Source organism: Electrophorus electricus, chromosome 17, assembly GCF_013358815.1.
Source record: "Electrophorus electricus isolate fEleEle1 chromosome 17, fEleEle1.pri, whole genome shotgun sequence".
Lineage (NCBI taxonomy): Eukaryota > Metazoa > Chordata > Actinopteri > Gymnotiformes > Gymnotidae > Electrophorus > Electrophorus electricus.
The window spans coordinates 1,694,943-1,718,601 of record NC_049551.1 but is presented as its reverse complement, the minus strand read 5'-3'; the positions used below and the strand labels follow the sequence as shown (position 1 = coordinate 1,718,601).

Genomic DNA, 23,659 nt, shown 5'->3' with positions numbered 1-23,659 from the left:
GACTCTTATTCTGCACTGCCGTGCGTAACTATTACGGTCGGAGAAATCTATCCGTGCTAACAGGGGAAAACTTATTTTTTATTTATTGGCAGATGTATTTCTTGGTATTTTTGGACGAAATTAGTTTATTGTCAGATCTTGTGAACACCATTACTCATAGAATATCTATTATAATGAATAAATATTAAAGCGTTGATTTCATCATAACCACTTATGCTCCAAACCAACGATTAAACTCATACATATATCAGCGTGTTTTTGCTTAAACTATTATTTGCTGCTGAAATCCTGAGATGCAGCGAAAGACTGATCTCAGACCGGCTTTAAACCGTGTGTTCACGTTACCCAGACTTCCCTGCGCCCATCTCCTAGAGACGAACGACGATGTGCCGTTACTGAGGATGGCGCGTTTGTTTTGGTTGTTTCTTTTAACGCTTTACAGGAATACTCTTTGCAGTAATGTTACACATTTTGGGAAGATAAATGCCACGAACGGAAACGAAACATCCTCCGACTGGAACAAAGCTCTTAATTTCACGGAGCAGGACACAGCCGCTGCTCTGTCTCCGGTTCCGACGTCCCCCAGTCAAACAAATGTGCCGGACACGTCCGTCGTCCTCACGAGCCCGAACGCGAGCCCTGCTCGTTCCGGCTCCGCCCCGCTGCCGCTGTCCGGTTCCCTGCCTCCGCCGGTCACTAACGGTAGGACCTTTTCTAATTGTCTGTTGGCGCTTTTGCATGCGAAGCCGTAAACGCTTAACATTCGCGTGACGTCGCTAATGCCCAGCCCCGCGCGCTGTTCCGCTCCAGTGTCCGCTTTGTGCCCGTGCGACGCGCAGCCCGCGCGCTGTGATGTCGACTGCTGCTGTGACGCCGACTGCTCTCAGGAGCGAGCCCTTTTCTCGCGCTGCTCGGTACACAAAGTAATGTAAGTTCGGCAGGCCAAAGTAAACACCATTTCTCCTCCTTTTTCCTTTCTCTGCAAAATGGGTCAGCACTTCTAAAAATCAATAAACAACTACACACTTCTTAAAGTATATCTAGTTTCTTCCATGTGCTGTATTGGTGTTTTGGCAGCGGTGAGACTAAGCTGTGCAGTCAGGACACAGCCCTGTACAGCTTTAGCATGACACCGAGTGGTTTAGCCCAGGTGCAGACGGCAGTGCTGCGCGAGGTCAACCCCGACGTCCTCTGTATACGGTCTGCTAATTGTAAGTGCGCAGTTATGTTGCATCGCATTTACATTTATAGTTACAGCATTTAGCACGCTTGTCCAAAAAAATTACAAAAGTGCTTTGTTGGCTCCAAGGAGGAAGTCCTTATGCTGGTACATTAGGCTTAATGAGACTAAGGCTGTAATTAAAGTGCAACCCTAGCAAGTCTGTAAAGGCGCATCAGATCACTGAACTATCACTAAATGTATAACTGGAACACTAGTTCTGTACCCCCAGACTACACACACTGTCCCGTTTGAGGCAGCCGCTGTTTTGCTCTGTAGATGAACAGGGCTTGTCATTTGTCACCCCTACAATACCTACGGAGAGGAATTTTGATGAACTCTTCAGTCATTTTGTGGGATTCTTCTTTGGGGCCTCTGATGGCCAGAGCAGCACCCTACAAACTTCTCCCCAGGAAAACTCTCCGGGATACCAGGTAAAGCTCTGCTTCAGTCTTCTGACTGATATTGAAACTTGGTTATTGCCCATATCTGAGAGTTAGCCACATTTAAAAGAGTTTTTTAATTCAGCACCATATTCATGTACGTGTGGGAGGAATGTGAACAGCAACCCTGAAGGCCCATAGCATGGCACACTTTAGTGTTTTACATTCTCTAACGCACATCACTGAGTTCATCAAGAGGTTTAGATTATTGATTGAGTTTAATAAGAGGCAAACCCTGAACATTGCAGTGCAGAGGAATGTACACTGGAATGCACCAGTTCAGAAGTTACACTTAGCACTGGTCTGAAGTGGGAGCAGTGGAAGGTGTCACTGAGAGACCTGCATCAGAAAGTGACCAGAACTCAGTTTGGAATAGCAGTTGGAATCAAACCTCTGCTCCAAAATGTCACATCAGGGTTTAAAAAGACTGGACGACTGTAATGTGATCAAAGAAAGTTCAGATCTAAGAACTCCCACTACTGACCAAACAGCAGATGATTAAAGGTTAACACCTTAGTGTGATGACACATCTTCTTATGTGTGCTCTCTGTGGCCCTCAGTACGGGGACATTATTCTGACGGAGGACGGTGCTGGGCGACGAGACTTCTTCAGGCTTCCTGGGTCTGGAGTGACAGCCAACTGCTTTGATTCGAACCCTGCAGGTCAGACATGTCATGACGAGTCACACACAGCACTGCCCGTGTTAGCTATCACAGTGACACACGTTTGCTATAGAAGCGCCCTCGGAGGTTCAACAGTTTGTCTTTGTTTGATCTGCGGCTTCCTGCTGCTCTCTGGCGCTGTTACAATGGCCGCCGCGTTTCTTCACTGTCTCTTCACAGCGTTTTTGAAGGACCAGACGAGCAGGTGTGTGAGGAGCTTTGTGTTGGTGCAAGACTGCACCGCATTAGAGGCCCTGGACTTCAGGACATACAGTAGCTTCCGTGTTTTCTCAGTGAGTCGGCACAGTTACAGAATCACAGAGACACTCGTGTCTTCTTTATTGTGTCTTCATTATTGTGGTTTCTTTAGTTTAGCAGAGACTCAGAGGCATCTTTCGTTTTGTTTTGCAGGGGAAGGGCAAAGAGGCTACTGTAAGAAGACAGGCCTTTACTGCTTGTTTAGAGAATTGCTTTTTGATACACACACAAACACAAACACACAATGTCTGAGCTGGTCTCTGACTGAGCTGGGCTGTGTCTGGGCTGTGTTGTGTCTCAGCTGGTGCCCGTGGAGCTGGATGCTGTGACCCTGCAGTCCCTGGAGGGCACACGGACTCTAGCAGACGTGACGTCTGCCTACCAGCCTGTGTTACTGGAACCTGCTGAGGTCTGTAGCCAGGTGGTGCTGCAGGTGAGCTTTGACAAGGTATATTTATAAAATGCAAAAATGTACAAGGTTATTTCTTCCTATATCACAGTACTGTACATTTTTGCCAAGTTGTGAATGATAATCCTGCCAAAAAAAAAAAAAATGTATTTAAAATGTGTATACATGCATTTAAAATGCATTCCAATGCAGTGTGTCATTACATTTTCATTAGTCATACCTGTAGGCAAACGGGTGATGTGTTGAACCCAGTGTGTCTTCTGAAATGTACTGCAGGTGAAGTACACGGTCAGGTATGGTGCAGCTGGGAAGATTGTGGGCGTGCTGGCATCCTTGGTGCTGGGCGCCGTGCACACCGCCACATTACCCATTCAGCAGCTCTTTCAAATCGTCTTTGTTCAGGTGCGCATCCGTGGCGAACCGTCACGTTGTTTTTGTTTAATAATGACCGTGAGGGACTTAACTTGGCATGTTCCATCTTTCTAGGAGGCCAGAAGTGACACGCTTCTCCCCTTCCGTGGCAATCCTGGTTATGTGGTGGGACTACCTCTTGTGGCCGGATGGAGAACTGCAGAATATCCTTTTCCAAAAATCACTAATGTATGCATATTAATTTATAGATAAATATTTTCGCAAATTATTTAAATAGTGAACCAAACAAACAAAAGACATGAAATGATCACACCTTGTTCCGCACCCCACGGTGTGTAAATGTGTGCAATAGCCACACCAGAGACCCCTGATTCTCGACATCCACTGCTTGTTTAAGGGTCCTGTATCCCTGTGTTCTCCAGCAGGGCTTTATGGAGCAGTTAGCGATGATGACACAGCAGCTTAACAGGTGAACCGAGTCCTTGAGTGAAAAACCTATCCGCCGTTTTCCCTTTTTGTGTAATCAGTTATTTTAGTTATTGATTTTGTACAATGTTTACATTAAAATGTTAAATACTCTTTATTTAGACTTACTTCATTCTTGTGGGTATTTAAAAATAAAACTTTCCATAATGCTTTATTGTTTTTATTTTGGAGAATGCGAAAAAACAGTAAATAGACGTGTAGCTTTTCGTTGCAAGGGCTCAGTAGTTCAGTGAATACAACAACCTGGATCATGTTTGATTCTAGAGATTCGGCTCTAAAGTTTCAGGTCTATGAATTTTGCAAGTGTATTTCAGAAAATAAGAGCATGTATAATACAGCGGCTCCAGAACAAACTAGAGAAGGGGGTTTCCAGAAGCCTCTCTGTTTAGAAGCCTTGACCACTGCATCAAGGGCGTGGTCCGCAGCGGTGACCCAGATGGAACCATCACCACGCTGCACAGCTCTGCCGCTCAGGACTGCCTGCTCGGCTCACCCCAGCGCATGGCCGTCCTGTTTGGGAAAGATGTGGTTTCGGGCTGCACCTTTAGGTACTAGCATGTAAACTAGAGCCGCTGTGACACAGTGCAGGGATGTCTTTCTGTGTGTGGTTGGTCCTTTGATTACATTAATATGCACTTTATTGTTTGGGACCATATGTTAATTGTATCATAATAATGACTTCGTCGGGGGTTTCAGCAGGCTCTTGATGTTGAGGTGGCCGCTTGTATGATGGAACCCACGTCTGTCGTTCCCAACTGCAGGCTGGACGATGGCGCTAACTGTTCTTTAGTGTCTGAAGCCCTTTTACGGAGTGTGAAAGGCCAGAGCTTCCCAGACTACGTGGCGTCTTTTGGGAACAGTCTGCCTCAGAACCCCATGGACTGGGTGCCCATAGAGAATCAAACCACATTGACGGTAAATAGTTTACTCATCTCACCTCTTCCTAAGAAGATACACAGCTACTGTCTGAAACACAAACACACACTTTGGGTACTTGTGTTTTCAGAAGTGGATTTTGAAGCAAGAGTAAATGGTGTCCTCAAGATGAGTTCCAAGAGTCACAGTGAAGCAAAACCAGGTGGCCCACAAGGCCACTGAGAGACAGGCTGAGAAATTACTATTTAAAATTCTCTTTATAACAATGCTCAGAGCACACTGGGATGCAGTATTCCACTGTCCTATCATCTGGAAGTAAGATGGACCAAGTATGGAACCTTGGTGAATGCCCAAGCTCAGATTGTGAGCGTTATGGAAAAAATTCAGACCAATACCAGCATCTTGGTAAGTCAAGCTTGGTTATCTTTTTTTTCCAATATCTGAACATGTATAACATTTATAAAATTTGCATATACATATAACAAACATTTATGGTCTTTGCTCCTCTTGATCTTTGTATAAAATCACTTTTGTTGTAAATTGTTTCCGCAGTCATCTGTGTCCAGCATTACAAGCTCTGTGAGCTTTATTGATGTGTCTGCTGGTGCCAGTCCAGGCGTTAGAGTTCCTCCAACCATCGACGCCAAACTTCCCTACGACTTCTTCTTCCCGTTCGTATGAGCAGAATACGGCGCTGCTGAGATTCCGGACCCTGGCTGTCCGGTCACTTGTCAGCAGGAAGCGGAGCACAGCCCGGGATTTTGGGAGACTGCGTCAGCTTCCGTTTACTTAAGAGTGATATTGCTCTTTTGAAAATAGGAGGACTGTTTTAAATAATTTTAAGGTCTGTGAACCTACATTGGGTTCCATCTCTTCCCCAAAACAGTCATCACCCAAGTTAGCAGCACTAATTTATTATGGTTTTTTTTTAAATGCTTTTAAAAAATTTCTGTACATACTACTACTTATAATAAAGAATACTTTTATGATTGCTTTACATTGCATAGTGTAAAGTGACACCCTGATGGCATCATCTGGCCAGACGTTACACTACTACTCTATCTGACGTGTACTTATGGTGTAGCTTACGGCCTCCTCTGTACGGCTGTGGCACATGACTCAAATCAGCAAACATTACTATGACCCTCCAGGCCTGCAGAGAGGACAGAAGACCTGGAAGCTGGCTGAGACTGGATCAGGAGGATCCTGCTCTAGCTGTTTCCACTGGGTGTGCATTATGTTTCCGCTGTCTTTGGGTGACGTTCCACACACCTAATTATTCGCTGTAGTTTGTGGGGATGCAGGGGTGGCTGATTTGGAGACGGGACCATCAGAAGTCTATATTGTGCTGCTTTAAGAGTGTTCGAAGCCTGCTCATTTCTCCCTCCTGTAAACAAACAAAAAATGTTGGTTTTGTTTTTCAACAATGTTGGGAAGGCAAGCCAAGTTTACTTGTAAAGCATGTTTCAAATTCAGAGTGATTCGTGCAAGATATAGAAGAAGAAAAGCTTTACATCCAAGATCCATCACCTCAGGAAAGTATTTGCCAAAAAATAGTTATAAATGCAATTTATTAAAGTTAAAATGGACTGAAGCTAAATTTAAAACAATAAAAGGAAAGATTAGACATATAACCTGAATTAAATATGATTAAAAAATTAAAATGCATAAAAACAAATCCAACATAAATAATAATAAATTGAACGGAATAAAAATGCACTGCAGTGCATTTTAAAGTTAGAAGTGCAGTCCCACGGGATGCGGGGGCGTCGGGGCGCTGTAGCAAGCCCGTGCCATGTGATCGGAGCCATGCAGCTCACAACCTGTGAGCTTGACCTGCGCCCTGAGACGCTCACCATTCTGGCTTTCTCTTCCTGCATCTCAGTGACCTGACGGACGAGGCCATCGTTGCTCTCCTTCAGCTTCTGCATTTTGTAATTGGCTCGGTTCTTCACAGACACCAGAATCCCTGAGAGAGAGAAATCCAACAATAGAAAACACACCGTCCGGTTTGTTATCCACATAACCTATAGGAAAAACTTGTTTAAAATTCTTGGATTTAGGAATACACCCTTGCTATGGAAAAATATTACAATTGGCTGGCTGGCAGGTGTCTGTTATTCTTAGATCAAGACACCTCCAACATAAAAATGACTCCAAGATATAACCAGAGCAAAAACCACCTCCCTGCCTAATCATCTGCCAATATGTGAGGGTAATATATTAGAAAGATAGTTAATTAAAATTACAGTGAGTTTGCTATTTTAATTTCATTCCATCATGACAAAGTACAACAAAGCTGCTGTTTTTTTGGCAACCTTCCATTTTGATACAAAATAAAAAACCAGCCAAAGTGCCTGCTATCAGAAAATGGAGGACATCTCTTACATATTTTATTATAGCCTTAAAACTTATAAACAAGTGTTTTTATGGTTCATGGACAAAACCTCCATACCATTCACAATCCTGGCCACCCTCCACAGCCTGAGCAGTATCAGCAGGCCCATGCCATCAAAAGCGTCTTCCCTGGAGATGTACACAATGTCTAGGACGAACGACACAACTACCACCACCCCATCAAACACCTCAAACTTGTGTCTTAGGAACTCCAGGCGATAGGCGTAGAGCTTCACCGCCAGCTCCACCATGAAGAAGGTGAGCAGAGCCAAGCTGAGGTAGTGGAACACCTACGAAGTTCACACGCGATAGACAGCTGCTGTTAGCATTTAGAGGAAGGCTCAAGCTAGCTATAAGGCAAGTCAGTCCACCTTAATAACAATATAGTTTACCCTCCAGGGCCCAGCAGGGTTGTCATGGCAACCACTCACCTGTGGGGCAATCCGGTGCTGGTCCACTTGGATTATCGACAGGTCAATGAGCAACTCGCACAAAACAAAAACAGCGTCCAACACCACCAGGCACACAACAGCTATCTAGATGACAGAAGAAACACAACCGTTACCTACAAGCCAGAGGGACACATCTCTCACAGCTGAAAAGCTGCATAATGGTTGCCATTTACCCACAGTGTATAGGACTACTGTATCTAACTGTATTGTAAAATACAAATTAAGTTGTCAAATGCTACTTAATTCTACTGTAAAACTAAAGTGCAGTATTTTAACTGACTACAAGAACTGTACTGATAACTTTGGTCTCAAGATACACATTTCAGGCTGCATTTTCATGTCATATGGGACCTTTTTTTTCCAGACTTTGATACCTGGAATTTCTCGGAGCTAAAAAGCCTTTGCATGGACTCTCGGAAGGTAAGCTGAGTGACGTGGAGTCTTGCCGGCTCCAGATCCTCGCTGGCCTCGTGCAGTTCCTCATCCTCCCAGTGAGAGGCGACACCATCATCGTCCCCTACCGCTGTGAAAAATCTCAGATAGTGGGACATGACGCCCGAGGATTATCCGAGATGCTGTCCACTGCACACCACACACCTAAAATAGTTCTGAATAAGAAAATAAATCAGGTTTAGCATAATTTAAAAGCAAAATAAAGGTTTTAGAACCAACATCTCACATCTTCATCGCAACAACTGACAGCGTAAAACCTCTGCATGCGTGTCGTATCGTCACGGCTGAGCTACTGTACTGTACTGTGGCTGGAGTGCACAAATATGAAAGCTCATCCTTTTGCACTGGTGACCCGTGTCATTCAGAATTCACTTTAAAATACTTCGGCTCAAGCTTCCATGCTCTTGCCCCTCTAAAGCTCAGCAGTATGAAGCATGAAGCGCACACACACACACACACACACACACACACACAGGCCCCCTCTGATCAGCTGATAAACACACACTAGCGGTGCCCACCACCCCACTAGCGAGCTCTGAGACTGCCTTTTGCCGCCATGGCCCCAAACTCTGGAATTCTCTCCCAGATGACCCGAGACAACTAAAACACCTCCAAGACGAAGGTTTCTTTGCTTTAATGACTATAATTACACTTCTCTGTTTTCAGAATACTGTTGTCACTTGAATTCCACTCAATGCACTTTATTTTATTTTTATTTAAATTATCTTACTTTAAATGACAAATTTTTAAGGGCTCTTGTAATCATCATTGCAGTTTCTTCAGTTTTCTTCAATTAAAACTATTCCCAAATTATTTCTTTCATTTATTTTTCTAAAGGTCAGCAAATACCTATCCTGAGGTGATAGATCCGAGGATGTATTAAGCTTTTTATCCTTCTACCTACCCTATAATAATAATAATAAGAAGAACAACAACAACAACAACAACAACAACAACAACAACAATAATAATAATAATAATAATAATTTAGGCACACCAAAGCAGCCCGTGCATCGTTAGGCACGCGATACTACTGCACGCCCTCGGTTATAGAGAAGTTAAACCGTAAGCTACCTCGTGCTCTAAGCATTTCCTTCCTCAGCAGCTTGGACACTGCAAGGCCTCTCGGTGTCAGAGCTCAAGAAACCCGGTGCACCGTTTTCATAACACACAGCCCAGCACCCGTGAACAAGCTCTATCTCTCCACAGGCAGGCCACGGGCGCGCACCCATGCGTTAACGTGCTTCGCATTTCCTAGAGGTTCCAGCGAGGCGTCTCCGCTGCAGGCATCAAACTAACTCGTGATAGCTCGTGATTTCCTCTTAGGACTCCAAAAACTCGCGCGTCCGTAAATCCCGATCTACAATTTACACCAATATAAGTTCAGCAGCAGCACGTGTGTTTTAAAGGCGAGGACGTCCATCCTCATCAATAAGGTGATGAGACGCGTTAACGTGTCAGCTGCAGCCTGAGTGGAGCGCAAATAACCGGGTAAGTTACGTTAACTCACACGTGCCGACCTACGACTGCACGAAGGCTGTAGGGTAAAAAGTCAGAAATATTACCTTTTCGCTGAAAGGAGGTCAGCACAGAGGCGACAGTAAGCTAAAAGCAGGTTGCGACACTTTCAGACCCAGCAATCCTAATTTCCTTCGGCCAAAACTTTGACCCCAAAACTCCGCCTCTCGCACGTTTGGCTCGCTCCCACGATTTTCCAGACGGGCCAGTACCTCCGCCTTCCCCGCGCCGCCTACCCAGCAGGGGAAGCGGGATACAGCTCCCAGAAAACAGGTACAATAGGAGAAGTCCTCTAACAGGGTCCAGAGTCCGGCCCCCGGGGCAGATGGGCGCTAACTTCCCCGCGGACTCTCCTAAATCGCAGTGCCCCACTGGCAAGTAGGTTGTAGTGCTTATTTTGACCTGCAGGTGGCAGCAGGTCGGTAAACACGGTGTACTGTACCGCACATCTACTGGAGTTTCCAGACTTACTGGAGTTGGCAAACCTGAATTTCTGAGAAAAACTGCGCCACAGAGAAGATACCAAAGTTTTCAAACACAGCGACACGTCCTCAGTATGAGCAGATTAGGATCGGGGGAAAATGTGAAAAAAAATTTAAATAAATAAATTATAGATAGATAGATAGATAGATAGATAGATAGATAGATAGATAGATATAAATATATATATATGTGTGTGTGTGTGTGTGTATATATATACACACACACACATTTATATATATATATTTATATCTCTATCTATCTATCTATCTATCTATCTATCTATCTATCTATCTTTATATATATATATATATATATATATATATATATATATATATATATATATATATATATGGATGAGATCAGAGGACTAAAGCGTGGACTATACAAACTATTCAAAAGGTCGATGGCGGAATCTAATTTATGTGCTGTTCTTTGGCCAGTCCATAATAGTACCGCAGCGCGAGGACATTCTTAACCAACGGTAACTTAGTAACAGCCTGCTTAGAAGCACGTGATTGCACTCGAGCTATAGTAGGGTAGCAGCATAAAGTGGGCAACCTTGTGCACAACCCACTGAACCAGAAGACGTAACAACCCATATATATATAAGGGTTAAAAGAAGTGGATTGATCTCATCCACCACTGGTTTTTTCATGCCGCTGTAAAAGTCTTAAGGCGAATTATAGCGTTTATTCCATCAAACAGTACCATAGTGTACATTATTCTTTGGGCTGGTAATGGTGAAAGTGTGAGCATACTGAAGTAAAAACGTATTGTGAATATGAATAGATTATAGCATAAAGAAGAAGTGAGAATGGGAATATACAAAATCATATAGATAGGCCTACTAGAAATATAGATTTCGGAATGAGTGTTTAACGACCAGAGTTCCGGTTCTGAATCAGTCCTTATACTCAGACCCAGACTCGGTCCCCAGTGTTGAATGCGCTCTCTAGCTGGACTGCCATACACACCGCAGCTGTTCTTCCGACACTGGGTTTGTTCCCAGTCCGTTCCCAGGAGGTAAAAGCCTTGTTTTTGTGTGGGAAGTGAGTGTGTTTAGCGTTCGCGTCCGGTAGGAGGCATTGTCTGCCCTCGAACTGCTATAAAGAAGAAAGGAGAACTTTTTACTACATACAGGACATTCATCTCTCTCTCTCTCTCTCTCTCTCTCTCTCTCTCTCTCTCTCTCTCTCTCTCTCTCTCTCTCTCTCTCTCTCTCTCTCTCAATACGAGCTTTGAAAGACTGGTCTGTATAAGAGCGTTCTCATTAGACATTCCATTTGGCCTTAGCAATTGTATTTAGTATAATCCGTCTATATGTAGTTATGCTTTACATGAGTTCTAAATGCCTTAACTCCACAGACCGTCATACGGGCCTAATCCTGTTTCACCACTCCTTAAACCCACTCCTGAATGGGCCCGTCTGTTAACTGCTATGAATGGAGTCCATAGAGGTGGTTGCGCACCCAGCCCCATTCCTCTTCTCCTCCATAGACGCAGCTGGCTCGCGGGCGAATCGGCCTCTGTGTGGCCTGGGTGCGTGTAGTCTCGTGGCTTATTCGCTGCTGTCCTCGGGACCGTGTCCCTTGCGCTTTGAAGGTCCTGCTCAGCGCGCGCAAAGAACGAAACCATAGCGGCGACTGTGAAGAAGGGCGCCGCGCTCATGTGCGTATGAATAAGGACACGCAACTGAGAAAAGCTTTGTTGCTGAATGTGTTCTCACGTCTCTACTAGACATATAAGAACTCTGCAGTGCGCATGGTTGAATTCAAAGTTGTAACGACACGCGAAAGCAACTCATTGGGACACAGACATTTTGCTTGTAACTTCTTCATGAGTAATGACACCAAATCCAGTCCCCAAAACACTAAAGTGGCTCTAATGCAGGTAATAACACATCAATTATTCGCGGCGGGTAGGCGGAGGCAATGCCGGGGCGGGGTGCACCGCACGGATCCTCTTTCTCCAAGTCCCGAACAGACGCGCTGTGCGCTCGCTCCATATTACCCGCCGCGGCGCCGGTTACGGACACACACGCGCTCTGTTTGGAACCGAGTCCGGGAGGTTCGAGGTGCCGTGAGAGCGAGACGAACGCGGCGGAAGAGTTTCGCTTGTCTCGCTCCGTTCGTCATGAAGCGCTGTGCGGTAAGTCGTTGCTACCGCGCACAGGTCCGTGAGCGTCGGTGTTGGTTACACTTCAGCACGGTAAGGGTCACACCAACTTCGACCAGCCCCGATGGGAAAAGACAGAATGATACAGAAATATTGAAATGTCACTTTTACGGCGCGCAATACGTCTGTGTCTTTACGGTGCCAAATGTCTCTGCTATGGTTTCTAATACTTTAATTCCTATGATGTTGTCCTCACGCGCTTTGAAGTTAGTGAGTGTTCGTCTTCGCGAGGCAGTGCATGTGTGCATTCTGAGGCGTATCGGGCGAGAGGGAGAGGTCATGACCAGCCTGCAGACCGAGTATTCCAGTGCGGATCGTATGCTTTGTACCGACAGGGACAGGTTCACGCTAACGCCAAATGCCGTTACGCATGCTCGCTGTGTGCATGATGATAATGTCAGGAGCGCATACACCCGGATGGGACATCAGCTCAGCTCAGGTTTAGAGAACTGTTTACTGCGGTGCTTCACTGGCATTCTAGAGAACTGACTCAAAGCACGTAGGCTACTCAGAAAGACTCAGCGCAGGTGTAAAGACTCAAAACTTCTCACTTCCACCCCCAGCCCTCCCTCGAGCTTACAAGGGGGTGTTTGTCCCCGTGTAAGTTCCTGTGCAACGTTGCACCATGTCGCAAAGCACGCGGAGTGCGAAGCTTCAGGCTCTGTTGTTTGCGTTAAACGCTAAAGCATTGCTGAGTTGTTGGCTGCATCCTAGTTTTATCGTGATATTTCGCTGGAGCGATGTATCGTTACGGAGCTAGCGGCCCGCATGGTAACTGATGGCTCGGTTCACTCAGTGACAATCTGGCGTGGGTATCTGCTTAATCCTTAAAACCTTTGACCGCTATTAACCCTGTGGGTTCGTCACTGTAAGGAGGTAGCTACGGTGACCGAGTATGGCTGGTTCTGTGATCTCAGTGCTGAGAGAGGGTCTTGTTGTTTGGGGGCAAAAGGGAACACAACATAGAAAACTATTACCAAAGCAACAGCGTTAATAAACAAGCTACAGTGTTACACTGGCTCTTTAAAGTGCATTTGCTAGAGTGCAAATCAGGTAGTCTCCCACAGCGTATCACATATCACAACATGAAGGCCGACCGATATGAGCCTTCCAAAAACAACCAAAACGGGGCTTTCATAACAGTCCCTGCCGAGGCACAACACCTCAGCCAAATCGAACCCACCCTGTCCTCGCGACTACTTAGGCATTCGGAACGCAAACAGCTGATTAAAGACAACCTTTAAGACAATATACGGCAGAGCAGGCCACCAGATCTAGAAGAGAATTCCTGACAAACAGGTTACTGTAGGACAGGCTATAACGAATCTAAATGGGAAATCGATGAAGCAGGCAAACAGATTGAAACCAAGAGAAATATATCAGTAGGAAATGCGAGAGACTTCATAGAGACAGCCTGCCGCACATGCGGTATAAATATACAGGCTAACGGGGGTTAGCGAGGACATGGGTGAGGATGAGCTGCACTGAGGAGAAACACCTCATGACAGGGTGAAGTCACAAACAGAAGCAAAACAAAAACCGTAACAATAGGCTGAGCTGTACCAATCAGACAGACAGTGTCAGACCAGTGGAGGTTCCTGGTAGACTCTCATTGTCAGCTATCTGATCTCAACAGAACCTGGAACTGTACACCCTGCTGTGCCTTTCCTGCCATGCCAGATTTGGACTATTACACTTCATGTTTCCTGGTAGTATTCCCGATCCTCACCATGGATGTGGATATTCCTGTGAATGTTTTTGTTTTTGTTTGTGTGTGCCATTTGTATTTGTCATTTGTTTAGAAACCTCAGTGCAGTGAGGGAGGGAGAGAGAGAGGGTTGTTCTCATGATGGCTTACAGGCGAAGCCCCTGATTGGCTGAAGGCATCTACCAGCAGGGCCATCCTGGACTCTATCGACGTGTTTTGGTCTGTGCTTCAGGACTTTTTGTCCAAACTGACTGTGGCCTACTGGATCCACCAGCTGCTTTCCTGGACCCACAGATCTCAGCGTACAGGCTAGCACTCGTCCTGCTGAGGGCCAGAGGACATTCCCTGATCCAGGCACTAGCGCTGTCCTGGAGCCCCCCGCACTCCGTCTCTTTCTGTGCTCCTGAACTTGAACCTAGCCGGGTCTACGCCCTCGTCCCTGTCTTAATGTTGCTCCTGACCCGGTCTCTGATCCGCCTCCCATTCTCGCTATGCTCCAGGCCCTGGGAGGAGTTATCTGTCATGGTTTCCATTGTGCCATGTGGTTTTGTTTTTTCTTTGTGTCTCCTGTCGTGTGTCATTGCCTCTGCACACCTGATGATCCTCACCTGTGCCCTCGCTATTCCGCATTAGTCTGTGTATTTATACCTCGTGTGTTCCAGTCTGCTTTTGCACAGTGCCATGTAGCCTAGTGTAGGCTAATTTAGCCAAGTATAGGTTATTGTAGCCTAGTGTAGCCAAGTATAAGCTAATGTAGCCTAGTGTAGGCTAATATAGGCTTATGTCTACTGTAGTGTAATGCACTCCAGTATGTAGGGTAGTCTGGCGTCTGTACCAGTGAGAATTTACATAGTTTTGTACTTTGACATGCTGTCACGAATCTCTTTCAACTGCTTCATCAAACACATTGTGCTGCCTACTTATCCAACCATGATGCATTAAACACAAACAGTACATGTTCTGAGAATGGCACGGGTTTTAGGAAAGTGTGCCTGGAGAAAGAGGGAGGAGCCAAGGACAGGCCAAAGGAGGGGCAAAGTCAAATTAAAGGAGGGGCAAAGTCAAATTAAAGGAGGGGCCAAAGAGTCAGTTATGGCTGGAAAACTGTCGGCTTGCGTAAGAGTGAGAAAGGGCTCTGTGGTGCAATACTGCTGTTTGTGGTGTGGTGTGCGTGTGTGTGTGGGGTGCAGTTCTGACTGTATGTTCAGCTGTGCTTGTTGATATAACTTTTGTGGTTAAATCCACAATGTGTGGATTGTCAAGCCATCCGTATTTATGTCAGTGTTTTCATTTTTAAAGATAATGGCTTTTACATACTTGTTTCCCAGTACAGCAGCTGTGTGCCGTCCAGAGCCACAACACTGGAGGGTCTCATTACACTGTTTACAAACAGAGACATGGCAGCAAGCCCCATAACAATAACTGAAAATGTGGATCTTTATGTGGTTGAGTGTTGGAGCCTGGATCCAGAACTCTGGGAGGAAGTAACATGTCTCCAGCCCTCAGGGACTTAGTGCTGTACCAGAACCACACTGTGACTTTAAGGACAGTTTCTATGTGCTTATATGTGTGTCTGTGTGTGTGTGTATGTGGGGGGGGGGGTGTCTGTATGTCTTCAGGGAATTTTGAGATCAGAGCCTCTAACTAAAAAGTGTTTTTTAGCAGTGTGTTTACAGTCTCAAATTGTATCTGGTGTATGGTTGTACGGTCGTGTCATAAAAAACATAAATAATTCATACAGCAAAGCTGCAGCGTGTGTCTGCGAAAGTTTGTTAAACTATTGAAATAAAAGTTTTGTGTGTGTGTGTGTGTGTGTGTGTGCATGGCAGATTGTGTATAACACTGGTTTGACAATATATCGTTATTTCTGTAGAACCTGATAAGTGACTGTAGCCGCCATGACCCCCGAGCCCCTCCCGTAGCATCTGTGACCCCTGACCCCTGCTGAGCGGCTCAGTGTTATGTGCTAATTGAGGTGAAACAGTGAAAGCCAGATGTGTTCTTATTTCCTGCAGCTTTTGCGTTTTTCTCACTCCAGCAACATGTTCAAAGGCAACTTCAGGAAGTGTGTGTATATGGAAACAGGATGTATGTAAAAATGGTGCTTTAAGAGTAGGCCAGATGGCAGAATGAGGAGATCCAACTTAATTAAGGGGCCTTAGAATCACCTGAGGCCCAGAAACACACATCAAAGTCTCTCTCTCTCTCTCTCTCTCTCGCTCTCTCTCTCCATGTCTCGATCTCCCTCTCTTTCTGTCCCTCCCTGTGGTCCTTTCAATTCAATTCAATTCAATTCAAATGTGCTTTTTTTGGCATGACAGTATAATCTACCCATGTTACCAATGCAATACATTATATTGACTCATAAATGACTAAAGACTTTTTGTAGAGGATTAAAAAAACAAAACAGCAGGCAACAAAATGAAAGAACCAAAGAAGTAAGCAAGTACAGTAAGTGAGAAAAGCACCTCAGATTACAAGCAGTCTAGATCACTGTGAATGTGCGTCTGTTCGAGTCTTCTCTCTGATCATATGGCTCTGCTAAAGCTACAGTTTTTGTGTGTTCCCCCAGAAGTAACTGAAAGGTTTCTGTATCTGTCAGTCTTGGAAAGGAGGGTTTCATTCTGTGATTCTGCACAGAGAGGATTCTCCGTGGGTTTGGACATGAATGAACAAAGTGTCTCTCAGTTTCAGTCTCTCCTGACGGGCAGTGCGTACAGATCTTCTCTGGTCACCCAGCATTTCCTGGGCCCTCCTGTTTCAGATATTGTGTGTGTGTGAAGTAGTGAGGAGTGGGGAGGTTGTCCCTGACTGTCTCTCAGGTGATGACACGTCTCCATAATCCAAGAATGATTTGTGGTTTTCTTGTTGGGTCATATTACTGAAATACGGGATTATGTTTGTATTATTAATGTGAAATTGTTACGTTTGTTTTTGCATTTCTCACAGTAAAGGAGAAAGTGCATCTCTATCTCAGCCTCACCCGTCATGCAGTGATCACGTTCTTTCTTCTTTGGGCGGTTGGGTCTTTCTGTGTGTGTCCTGTTCTGTAGCTGACTGAGCTCACCGAGCCTGGACTTGGTTACGATCTGTCTCTGCTTTGCACCTCTGACAGTAAAAAGATACTCTGACAGTTCTTACCCTCTGTTTAGGGCTCAATTTACTTTTTAGTTTCATAGTCCCAATGTTCTAAATAGTTATTTTTACTTTGCTTTCTAATTTGATTTTTGCATTGTAATCTTTTTTGCTTTATAAACTAATATGGGCCTGCAATCCCTGTCAGGCAGTAACCTCCACTATCAGACTATAGCCAAATGAAGGTGGCTCTTGGACAGTCCAGTGAACCCAAAGTCTGTCCATCAAGTTTGGTTTATTTGTCACATAGATAGTCATGCACATTATAACTTGCAGTGAAATGGTTACACACAGCCCAGTACACTGGACATGACCCACATCCAGAGGGACTCCAGACAGCTCTGAGACCCACTAATGCACCAAATTCAGTTGATCTTACTAACAAAGTCACCAACTTTGTAAACACTAATTTTAAAAATGATAAAACTAATGTGAACCTTGGTGTTAAAGAAATTAACATCATATACCAAGAAGCAGCAAATATGGTGGATATTGAGAAAAGCAACAGCAAAAGGTGAAAAAAATCAAATAATGAAAAATTGACACCAACTGTAAATCTGCAAAAAAAAAAAAAAAAAAGGAAAATTATCCAATTTAAAACACCATAAGCCAGAAGACCAAAATTTAAGAAGAATATACTGTGAAAACCTTAAAATCTCACATTCAATTACTCAAAGTCAAAAAACAAAATCTGTGTTGGGAGATTTGGAATAAGTTGAGCCCTAAACCCCAAGACTTCCCTTTCTGAAATGGTGAAAGATGGAAAAGACATTTTGGAAACCGTTATGACGTCTGCGGCACAGAGGAAGCGAGAGGCGGGGTTGCAACAAAGTGCTCTTTATTACCCATCGGTATTTAGCGATGGAAACACTAAACAAAACTCAAACAATCGTTCTCTCTGAGTGAGCGCAGCTATCAGACGAGCCTGGCGTCTTAGGTCCGCTAACGTGCAGGTTTAAATAAGCATATCATGATTAACACACAGGTGAATTCAATTAGTACTCCAGCAATATTGTCAGCGGGGCAGGTAAGGGGTGTGATCCCTAGCAGGAGTGGGCGTGTCCTTCCTGCTAGCCAGCCAACCAACCGTGACAAAACCCCCCAAAGACCCCGCCAGCCTCCTGGTGCGCGGCCGACCCAACCGCCGAGGGGCAGGCTTCTGAGGATGTTCCCGATGAAAGGAGGCAGTGAGGTCTGGGTCCAACACTTCGGAGGCACCGCTCCTCAGGTCCCTACCCCTCCCAGTCCATGAGGTACTGGACCTGTGAGTCCCTCCCTTTGGAATTGAGGAGGGCCCTTATTATGTATGCAGGACTTCCCTCTATCTCCAAGGGAGGAGGCGGAGCACTCAAGCAGTTCTCCTATTCTGCAAGGGGACCCTCCACAACCGGCTTCAGGGCCGACACATGGAAGCTGACGCGGTAGGTGACCTCGTTAATCAGCTCCGAGATGGGGTACGGACCCTCATACGTCGCGGCTAGTTTCCCCGTGGAGCCTACACGGCCATCCTTCCTTGAAACCCACACCTTTTGTCCTGGTTCGTAGTGGGGGGGGTATCCCTATGCCTCCTATCTGCTTTCCGTTTAGTCGGCTACGGCTCTGCACAGTTTCTGGTGGCCCTCCTCCCACCCCTGCTCGCTGTGCCGACACCACGCCTCCACTGCTGGCTGGTCAGACGTGGGGGAATTCCATGGATATAGTGGGGGCTGGAACCCTAGAATTCTGGGCATATTCCGCCCAGGGGAGGTAGGTGCTCCAAGTCTCAGGGTGCCTCTGGCAGTACAGCCTGAGAAACTTGCCTAGCTCCTGGTTCACCCTTTCTGCCTGCCCGTTGGCCTGGGGTTGGTACCCAGATGTCAGGCTGACCGTGATGTTCATCTTACCCAACAGTTTCCTCCACACTCTGGAGGTGAATTGTGGGCCCTAGTCCGAGACGTTTACCAAAAAGACATGGCGGAAGAGCTGGTCCGCCATCTCCCAGGCAGTAGGTGGACCCTTGAGGTGGGGGAACCGTACAATTTTGGAGAATCGGTCCAGTGTGACCAAGATCACCATGTTGCCCTCGGATACAGGTAAGTCGATGATAAAGTCAATAGCCAGGTGAAACCAGGGTCTTATAGGTGTGGGCAGCAGCAGCATCTTACCTGCAGGTGGTGTGCGAGGAATCTTGCTGTGGGCACAATCGGCGCAAGACGCCACATACCTCACTGTGTCTTTGTGCATGGCTGGCTACCAATAGCGAGCACTCAGAAGCTGCGCCATGCGGGTTGCTCCTGGGTGGCCTGTCCCCACGGAGGTGTGTGCTCATTTGATAAGGGCTTGATGGAGGCGGAGTGGGACAAAGGTGGTTTGGCAGGCATTGCGGATGCAGATTTGGTGCCTCCATCTGTCTGTCCAGGTCCCAGCTCAGAGTTGCCAGGAAACAGATGGGTGACAGTACTGGCTCCACGTTGGTAGACTGGGCTTCTGCGTGGTGTTGCCGAGAGAGAGCATCCGCCCTCATGCTCCTCTCTCCTGGCCTATAAGTAACGCGGAAGTTAAGCCCAGTGAAAAAGACGCCCACCGGGCTTGGCTGGAATTGAGCCTCCTCACGGTTTGGAGGTATTCCAAGTTTTTGTGGTCAGTGATGACCAAAAAGGGGTGTCGTGCTCCCTCTAACCAGTGCCTCCATTTCTCGAACGCTAGTTTCATGGCGAGGAGTTCACGGTCTCCCATGCCATAGTTCCTCTCTGTGGGGCATAGTTTTTTTGAGAAATAGGCAATTGGTTTTAGCTGCCCTGCTTTGCCCTTGTGTTGACACGCCTACCCCTACGTCCGACGTGTCTACCTCCACCACGAAAGGCTTTTCCGGGTCCGGCTGCTGCAGTACTGGGGCAGTAGAGAAGGCTTTCTTCAGCGCCGAGAGGGACCTCTCCACCTCGGGTCCCCATCTCAGCCTCACCCCAGCATACTAAAGGACTTAATAAAACGGCGATAAAACTTAGCAAATCCCAGGAAGCACTGTAGCTCCCTGCGAGTTTGCAGTCTAGGCCAGCCCCTTACTGCTTCTACCTTGCACGGTTACATGTGTACGCTGCCCTCGCAGATGATATACCCCAGGAAACTCACCTCTTTGTGATGAAACTCGCATTTCTCCAGTTTGCAGTACAGGTGGTTCTGCAGGAGGGTGTGGAGGACAGCCCGTACGTCATGCATATGTTGGTCCCGGGAGGAGGAATAGACCAGGTTGTCGTCTATATATGCAACGACAGATCTACCCAAGTATTCCCGTAGGACCTCGATGATATAGACCTGGAAGACAGAAGGGGCAGTGGCTAGACCATACGGAAGCAACAAGTATTCAGGAGAACACGAGTAATGTGTTTTGAACCCCGACCCCACGGGTCCCCCGTCAAGTGCCTGTACGCTTAATGGAGTGGGGAGGGTAAAGGTTCTTATTCCCAACCTCTTGGTGAAGCCCCAGTCCATGATTTTACCTGCTGCACCAGAGTCAATCATTGCTGACGTGGAGAGTTTACGACCCAGATGTACCACTTCAGCTGATAATTTGCACATAAAAAGGGTCAGAGAACGACTCACCAAATTGCGGCTCTTCCCTCGGTTCCCCGGCCACGCCTAGTTGCCTGGCCTCCACCAGATCTTCCGCTCGCACCACCGCTGGTGCAGTCTCTCACTGTTGTCGCCTCCGGGGGAATTGCCGGCGGCGCTCCAATAGGAGACGATCATAAGTGATAGCCAGATGGACCACCTCGTTCAGCGAGGTGGCCTCCTGCTTACACGACAGTTCCGCCTGTAGATCCGCCCTTAGTCCATTGACGAATGCAAGTCTACCAAGTCAGACTCGTTCCAATGAGCTCCCGCAGCTAGCACCCGTAATTCCATGGTGTAATCCACCATGGTTCGGATCCTTGCCTCAGGCGTAGCAAGCAGTGCCCACAAAGACTCCCCTGATGTGGGTGAAAAAACACAGCTTTGAGCTCTTGAATAAAACTGGCATAATTGTTCATAAGCAGGGAAACGTTGGTAACGTTGGCCATGCTTTCCCCATGAGTCGGGAGTTTACAAAAGCGACTTTGGTGTGGTTGGGCAGTCAGGGTTGATATCCAGAAAAAAGCTCACACTGTACGACAAAGCCCTCGCATCCTTTTGGGTCTCCGCTGTACATCTCGGGGTTAGCGATGAGGCATTTATCCCCTCCGGTACAGGTGGGGTAATAGGAGGAGTTGCTCATTGTTCAGGTCTGTTAGCCAAGCGATTAACAACCTGCCCGAGATGCATGACAAGCGAGCATATCTCCCCAATCTCCTGCTTCTGCATTGCTTAGATTGCATTGCTTAGATTGCTTAGAGCGTCTTAGATCTGCTAATGTGCAGCCCCATCTCTAGGGATCGGTGGGTTTAAAGAAGCATATCATGATTAACGAACAGGTGAATTCAATTAGTACTCCAGCAATTGTGAGCGGGGCAGATAAGGGGTGTGATCCCTAGCAGGAGTGGGCGTGTCCCTGCCGCTAACCGGCTGACCAACCGTGACACTTTATAAAACCATATATAAAAAAACTACATTCAAATGGCAATCTAATCAATAAAAATTGCAGACATTTGAATGCACTATTAAAGACCAAATCCTATGTGGTTATCCAACAACACAAGAAGAATTGGCATAGAAACTCAAATCTTTAAAATAAAAAAAAAATTTGTGGTCCCTATAGCATCAGAAATTAGATACTTAAATACTGTACACCTAAACTACACCTGAGCTACACCTGAACTACATCTGAGCTAAAATGGGCAGTGCTTAACTTATTCAGCCTCCACATGTTTAGGCTGTTGTCCTGGCTCCTGGAGCCAGGGGCTTGTAACCCCAGTCAATAAGAGTCAAGAAAAATTGGACCCGAGGGATTTGTGTGATCAGCAGTCTTGGAAGGTATTTAACAGAACACACGAACTGTGACCCATTTCATTTTGGTCCAAAGTGTTTGACAATGTGAGGCGGTCCTTTGTGCTGTATGGGAGTGAAGTATGAGGTCACTCAGTCGTCATAGCTACAGTAGATGGGACAAGCATCCAATAGTAGCCCTGCATGCAGAATTTTGCTGAATGATTCTAAAAACCCAAAGGAAAACCCCCAGTGATGCACGCAGGGCAGAATTAGGTCCATGTCCACTATCAGCAAATATACAATGCATTTAAAGACTAGTCCCGGAGAAACAATGCATTTAAAGACCAGCCCCTGAGAAACAATGCATTTAAAGACCAGTTCCAGAGAAGCACTGCATTTAAAAACTAGACCCAGAGAAATCTATCTCTCTCTCTCTCATTAAATTTATCCATTCAGATAGTTCCCTAAAACAGTGAAATCACCAGGGACTCCTTCATGAGGAGAGAAGAGCTGTAGAGGTTAAGTGTCATGGTGTTATCTAGGCTTCACTGCTAATGACACCACACCCCAAACCAAGAATGCTCAGCTCTGCAACTCAAGGGCTTCCAGTGCTGAACATGTGAACCTCAGAGCAGTGAAGGGTGAAGTCCATCAGTGTACCGTGTGTTTACAGGCAACGTTTAAGGTGTATGTGTATGTGTGTGAGTGTTTGTGTGTTCATTATGTAGAATGGGTGCGTTTGTGTTGGTTGTGTGTGTTAGTGTGTGCATGCACTTGAGGGTGTTAGTGTGTGTGTTAGTGGTTTTATGTACTTGAATTTCCATCTTTATCTTTTTTACATAAACAAAGTGAGAAGTAAATATAGCAAAATAACTGAGAACAGAAATATGCATAACAGTAAGACAGTGAGTGTCAGAACACACAGACTTACCGCGAAAAAGACTCAAACGAAAAACATTTGAATCAAGTCAGACATGGTGAGCTTGGCGTTAGTAACACGCAGGTCATGGTTTGACCTCCCGGGAGCAGCACATGTACATCAGACTGATCAGTGTGTACGTCGCCTGATAAATGGACTAAATGAGACTACTCACTCTCCTCACACTGCTCACACTTGGTGGGAGAGAAATGCTTCCCCTCTGATGAATTAATGCCTGATTGATACTGAGTAAGAGTTTGGGGATAGAGGGATGGAGAGAGAGTGGGAGAAAGAGAGAGAGAGAGACAGACAGACAGGGGAGGAAGAGACTGATTGTCTATGTAGCACCAGTGCCCTCCAGACAGGACTGAGGAAGTCGTGGAAGTATTCATAGACTCCAGGGACCAATACGGAGCTGAGGCAGTCTCTCTCTCTCTCTACCACCAGTCCTTTTCTTTCTGGGTACGCTCAGACAGGAAGTGTGTGTGTGTGTGTGTGTGTGTGTGTGAGAGCACACACACGTGCCTGTACACCCTTACTACAGGGTGTGTGTGTGAACAAACGCATTTGTGTTCATTCCTTTCATTTTTCACTGGGTGCTGTGGGTGAAGCAGAGGCCCCTCTGATGTCACGTCCTGGCAGAGTGGGCCAGCAACAGCCAGACGGAGGTGTTGGATCCTCGCAGACAAATCCTCACACTGTAAGCTCTCACGCTGCACCATCCAAAGCTGCCATGTGTGTCACGGTATGCTGGAAAACGGCTTGAGATCAGAGACTCAGTAACACACGGCAACAGAGAAGAAAGGAACCTG

General features: G+C 46.2%; 3 protein-coding genes across 7 annotated transcripts in view; 2 read left to right on the top strand and 1 right to left on the bottom strand.

Annotated features, from left to right (window-relative positions):
- Positions 1 to 183: 183 nt before the first annotated feature.
- Positions 184 to 5,720, top strand: tctn1 (tectonic family member 1). 3 transcript variants are annotated; one of them, XM_027019081.2, is made up of 14 exons: positions 184 to 702; positions 811 to 928; positions 1,078 to 1,211; positions 1,499 to 1,653; positions 2,223 to 2,325; positions 2,506 to 2,618; positions 2,737 to 2,757; positions 2,885 to 3,016; positions 3,269 to 3,394; positions 3,479 to 3,567; positions 4,261 to 4,398; positions 4,612 to 4,765; positions 5,000 to 5,131; positions 5,279 to 5,720. In XM_027019081.2, exons 1-14 carry the CDS (start codon positions 294 to 296, stop codon positions 5,405 to 5,407), a joined length of 1,953 nt encoding a protein of 650 aa, XP_026874882.2. In that variant the 5' UTR covers positions 184 to 293; the 3' UTR covers positions 5,408 to 5,720. The 3 variants fall into 3 exon arrangements, with proteins under 3 accessions (XP_026874882.2, XP_026874881.2, XP_026874883.2); XM_027019080.2 differs by having other exon boundaries at positions 2,885 to 3,031; XM_027019082.2 differs by lacking the exons at positions 5,000 to 5,131; positions 5,279 to 5,720 and adding an exon at positions 4,857 to 4,993 and having other exon boundaries at positions 2,885 to 3,031.
- Positions 5,625 to 9,896, bottom strand: hvcn1 (hydrogen voltage-gated channel 1). The gene is made up of 6 exons (XM_027019084.2): positions 9,594 to 9,896; positions 7,950 to 8,183; positions 7,555 to 7,659; positions 7,182 to 7,413; positions 6,583 to 6,695; positions 5,625 to 6,113 (listed from the first exon to the last, which is right to left on the bottom strand). Exons 2-6 carry the CDS (start codon positions 8,124 to 8,126, stop codon positions 6,057 to 6,059), a joined length of 684 nt encoding a protein of 227 aa, XP_026874885.2. The 5' UTR covers positions 8,127 to 8,183; positions 9,594 to 9,896; the 3' UTR covers positions 5,625 to 6,056.
- Positions 9,897 to 12,001: 2,105 nt separating this feature from the next.
- The window catches only part of csgalnact1a (chondroitin sulfate N-acetylgalactosaminyltransferase 1a), a 32,817-nt gene continuing 21,159 nt past the window's right edge, over positions 12,002 to 23,659 (top strand). For 2 of the 3 annotated variants that reach the window (XM_035535541.1, XM_035535537.1), the window contains exon 1: positions 12,002 to 12,177. The gene's annotated coding sequence lies outside the window, so the exon portion shown is untranslated. Of the gene's footprint in view, positions 12,238 to 23,659 lie in introns of all 3 variants that reach the window. The other variant, XM_035535538.1, reaches the window with a different exon arrangement.

Excerpts from the sequence above, each read along its gene's own strand:
- hvcn1 (XM_027019084.2), bottom strand. The coding sequence starts at position 8,126 with ATGTCCCACTATCTGAGATTTTTCACAGCGGTAGGGGACGATGATGGT. Across the intron at positions 7,414-7,554 it reads AGCACCGGATTGCCCCACAG|GTGTTCCACTACCTCAGCTT; the intron begins GTGAGTGGTTGC and ends TGAACTTCGTAG. Across the intron at positions 6,696-7,181 it reads GGTGGCCAGGATTGTGAATG|GGATTCTGGTGTCTGTGAAG; the intron begins GTATGGAGGTTT and ends TCTCTCTCTCAG.
- tctn1 (XM_027019080.2), top strand. The coding sequence starts at position 294 with ATGCAGCGAAAGACTGATCTCAGACCGGCTTTAAACCGTGTGTTCACG. Across the intron at positions 929-1,077 it reads TGCTCGGTACACAAAGTAAT|CGGTGAGACTAAGCTGTGCA; the intron begins GTAAGTTCGGCA and ends GTGTTTTGGCAG. Across the intron at positions 1,654-2,222 it reads AAAACTCTCCGGGATACCAG|TACGGGGACATTATTCTGAC; the intron begins GTAAAGCTCTGC and ends TGTGGCCCTCAG.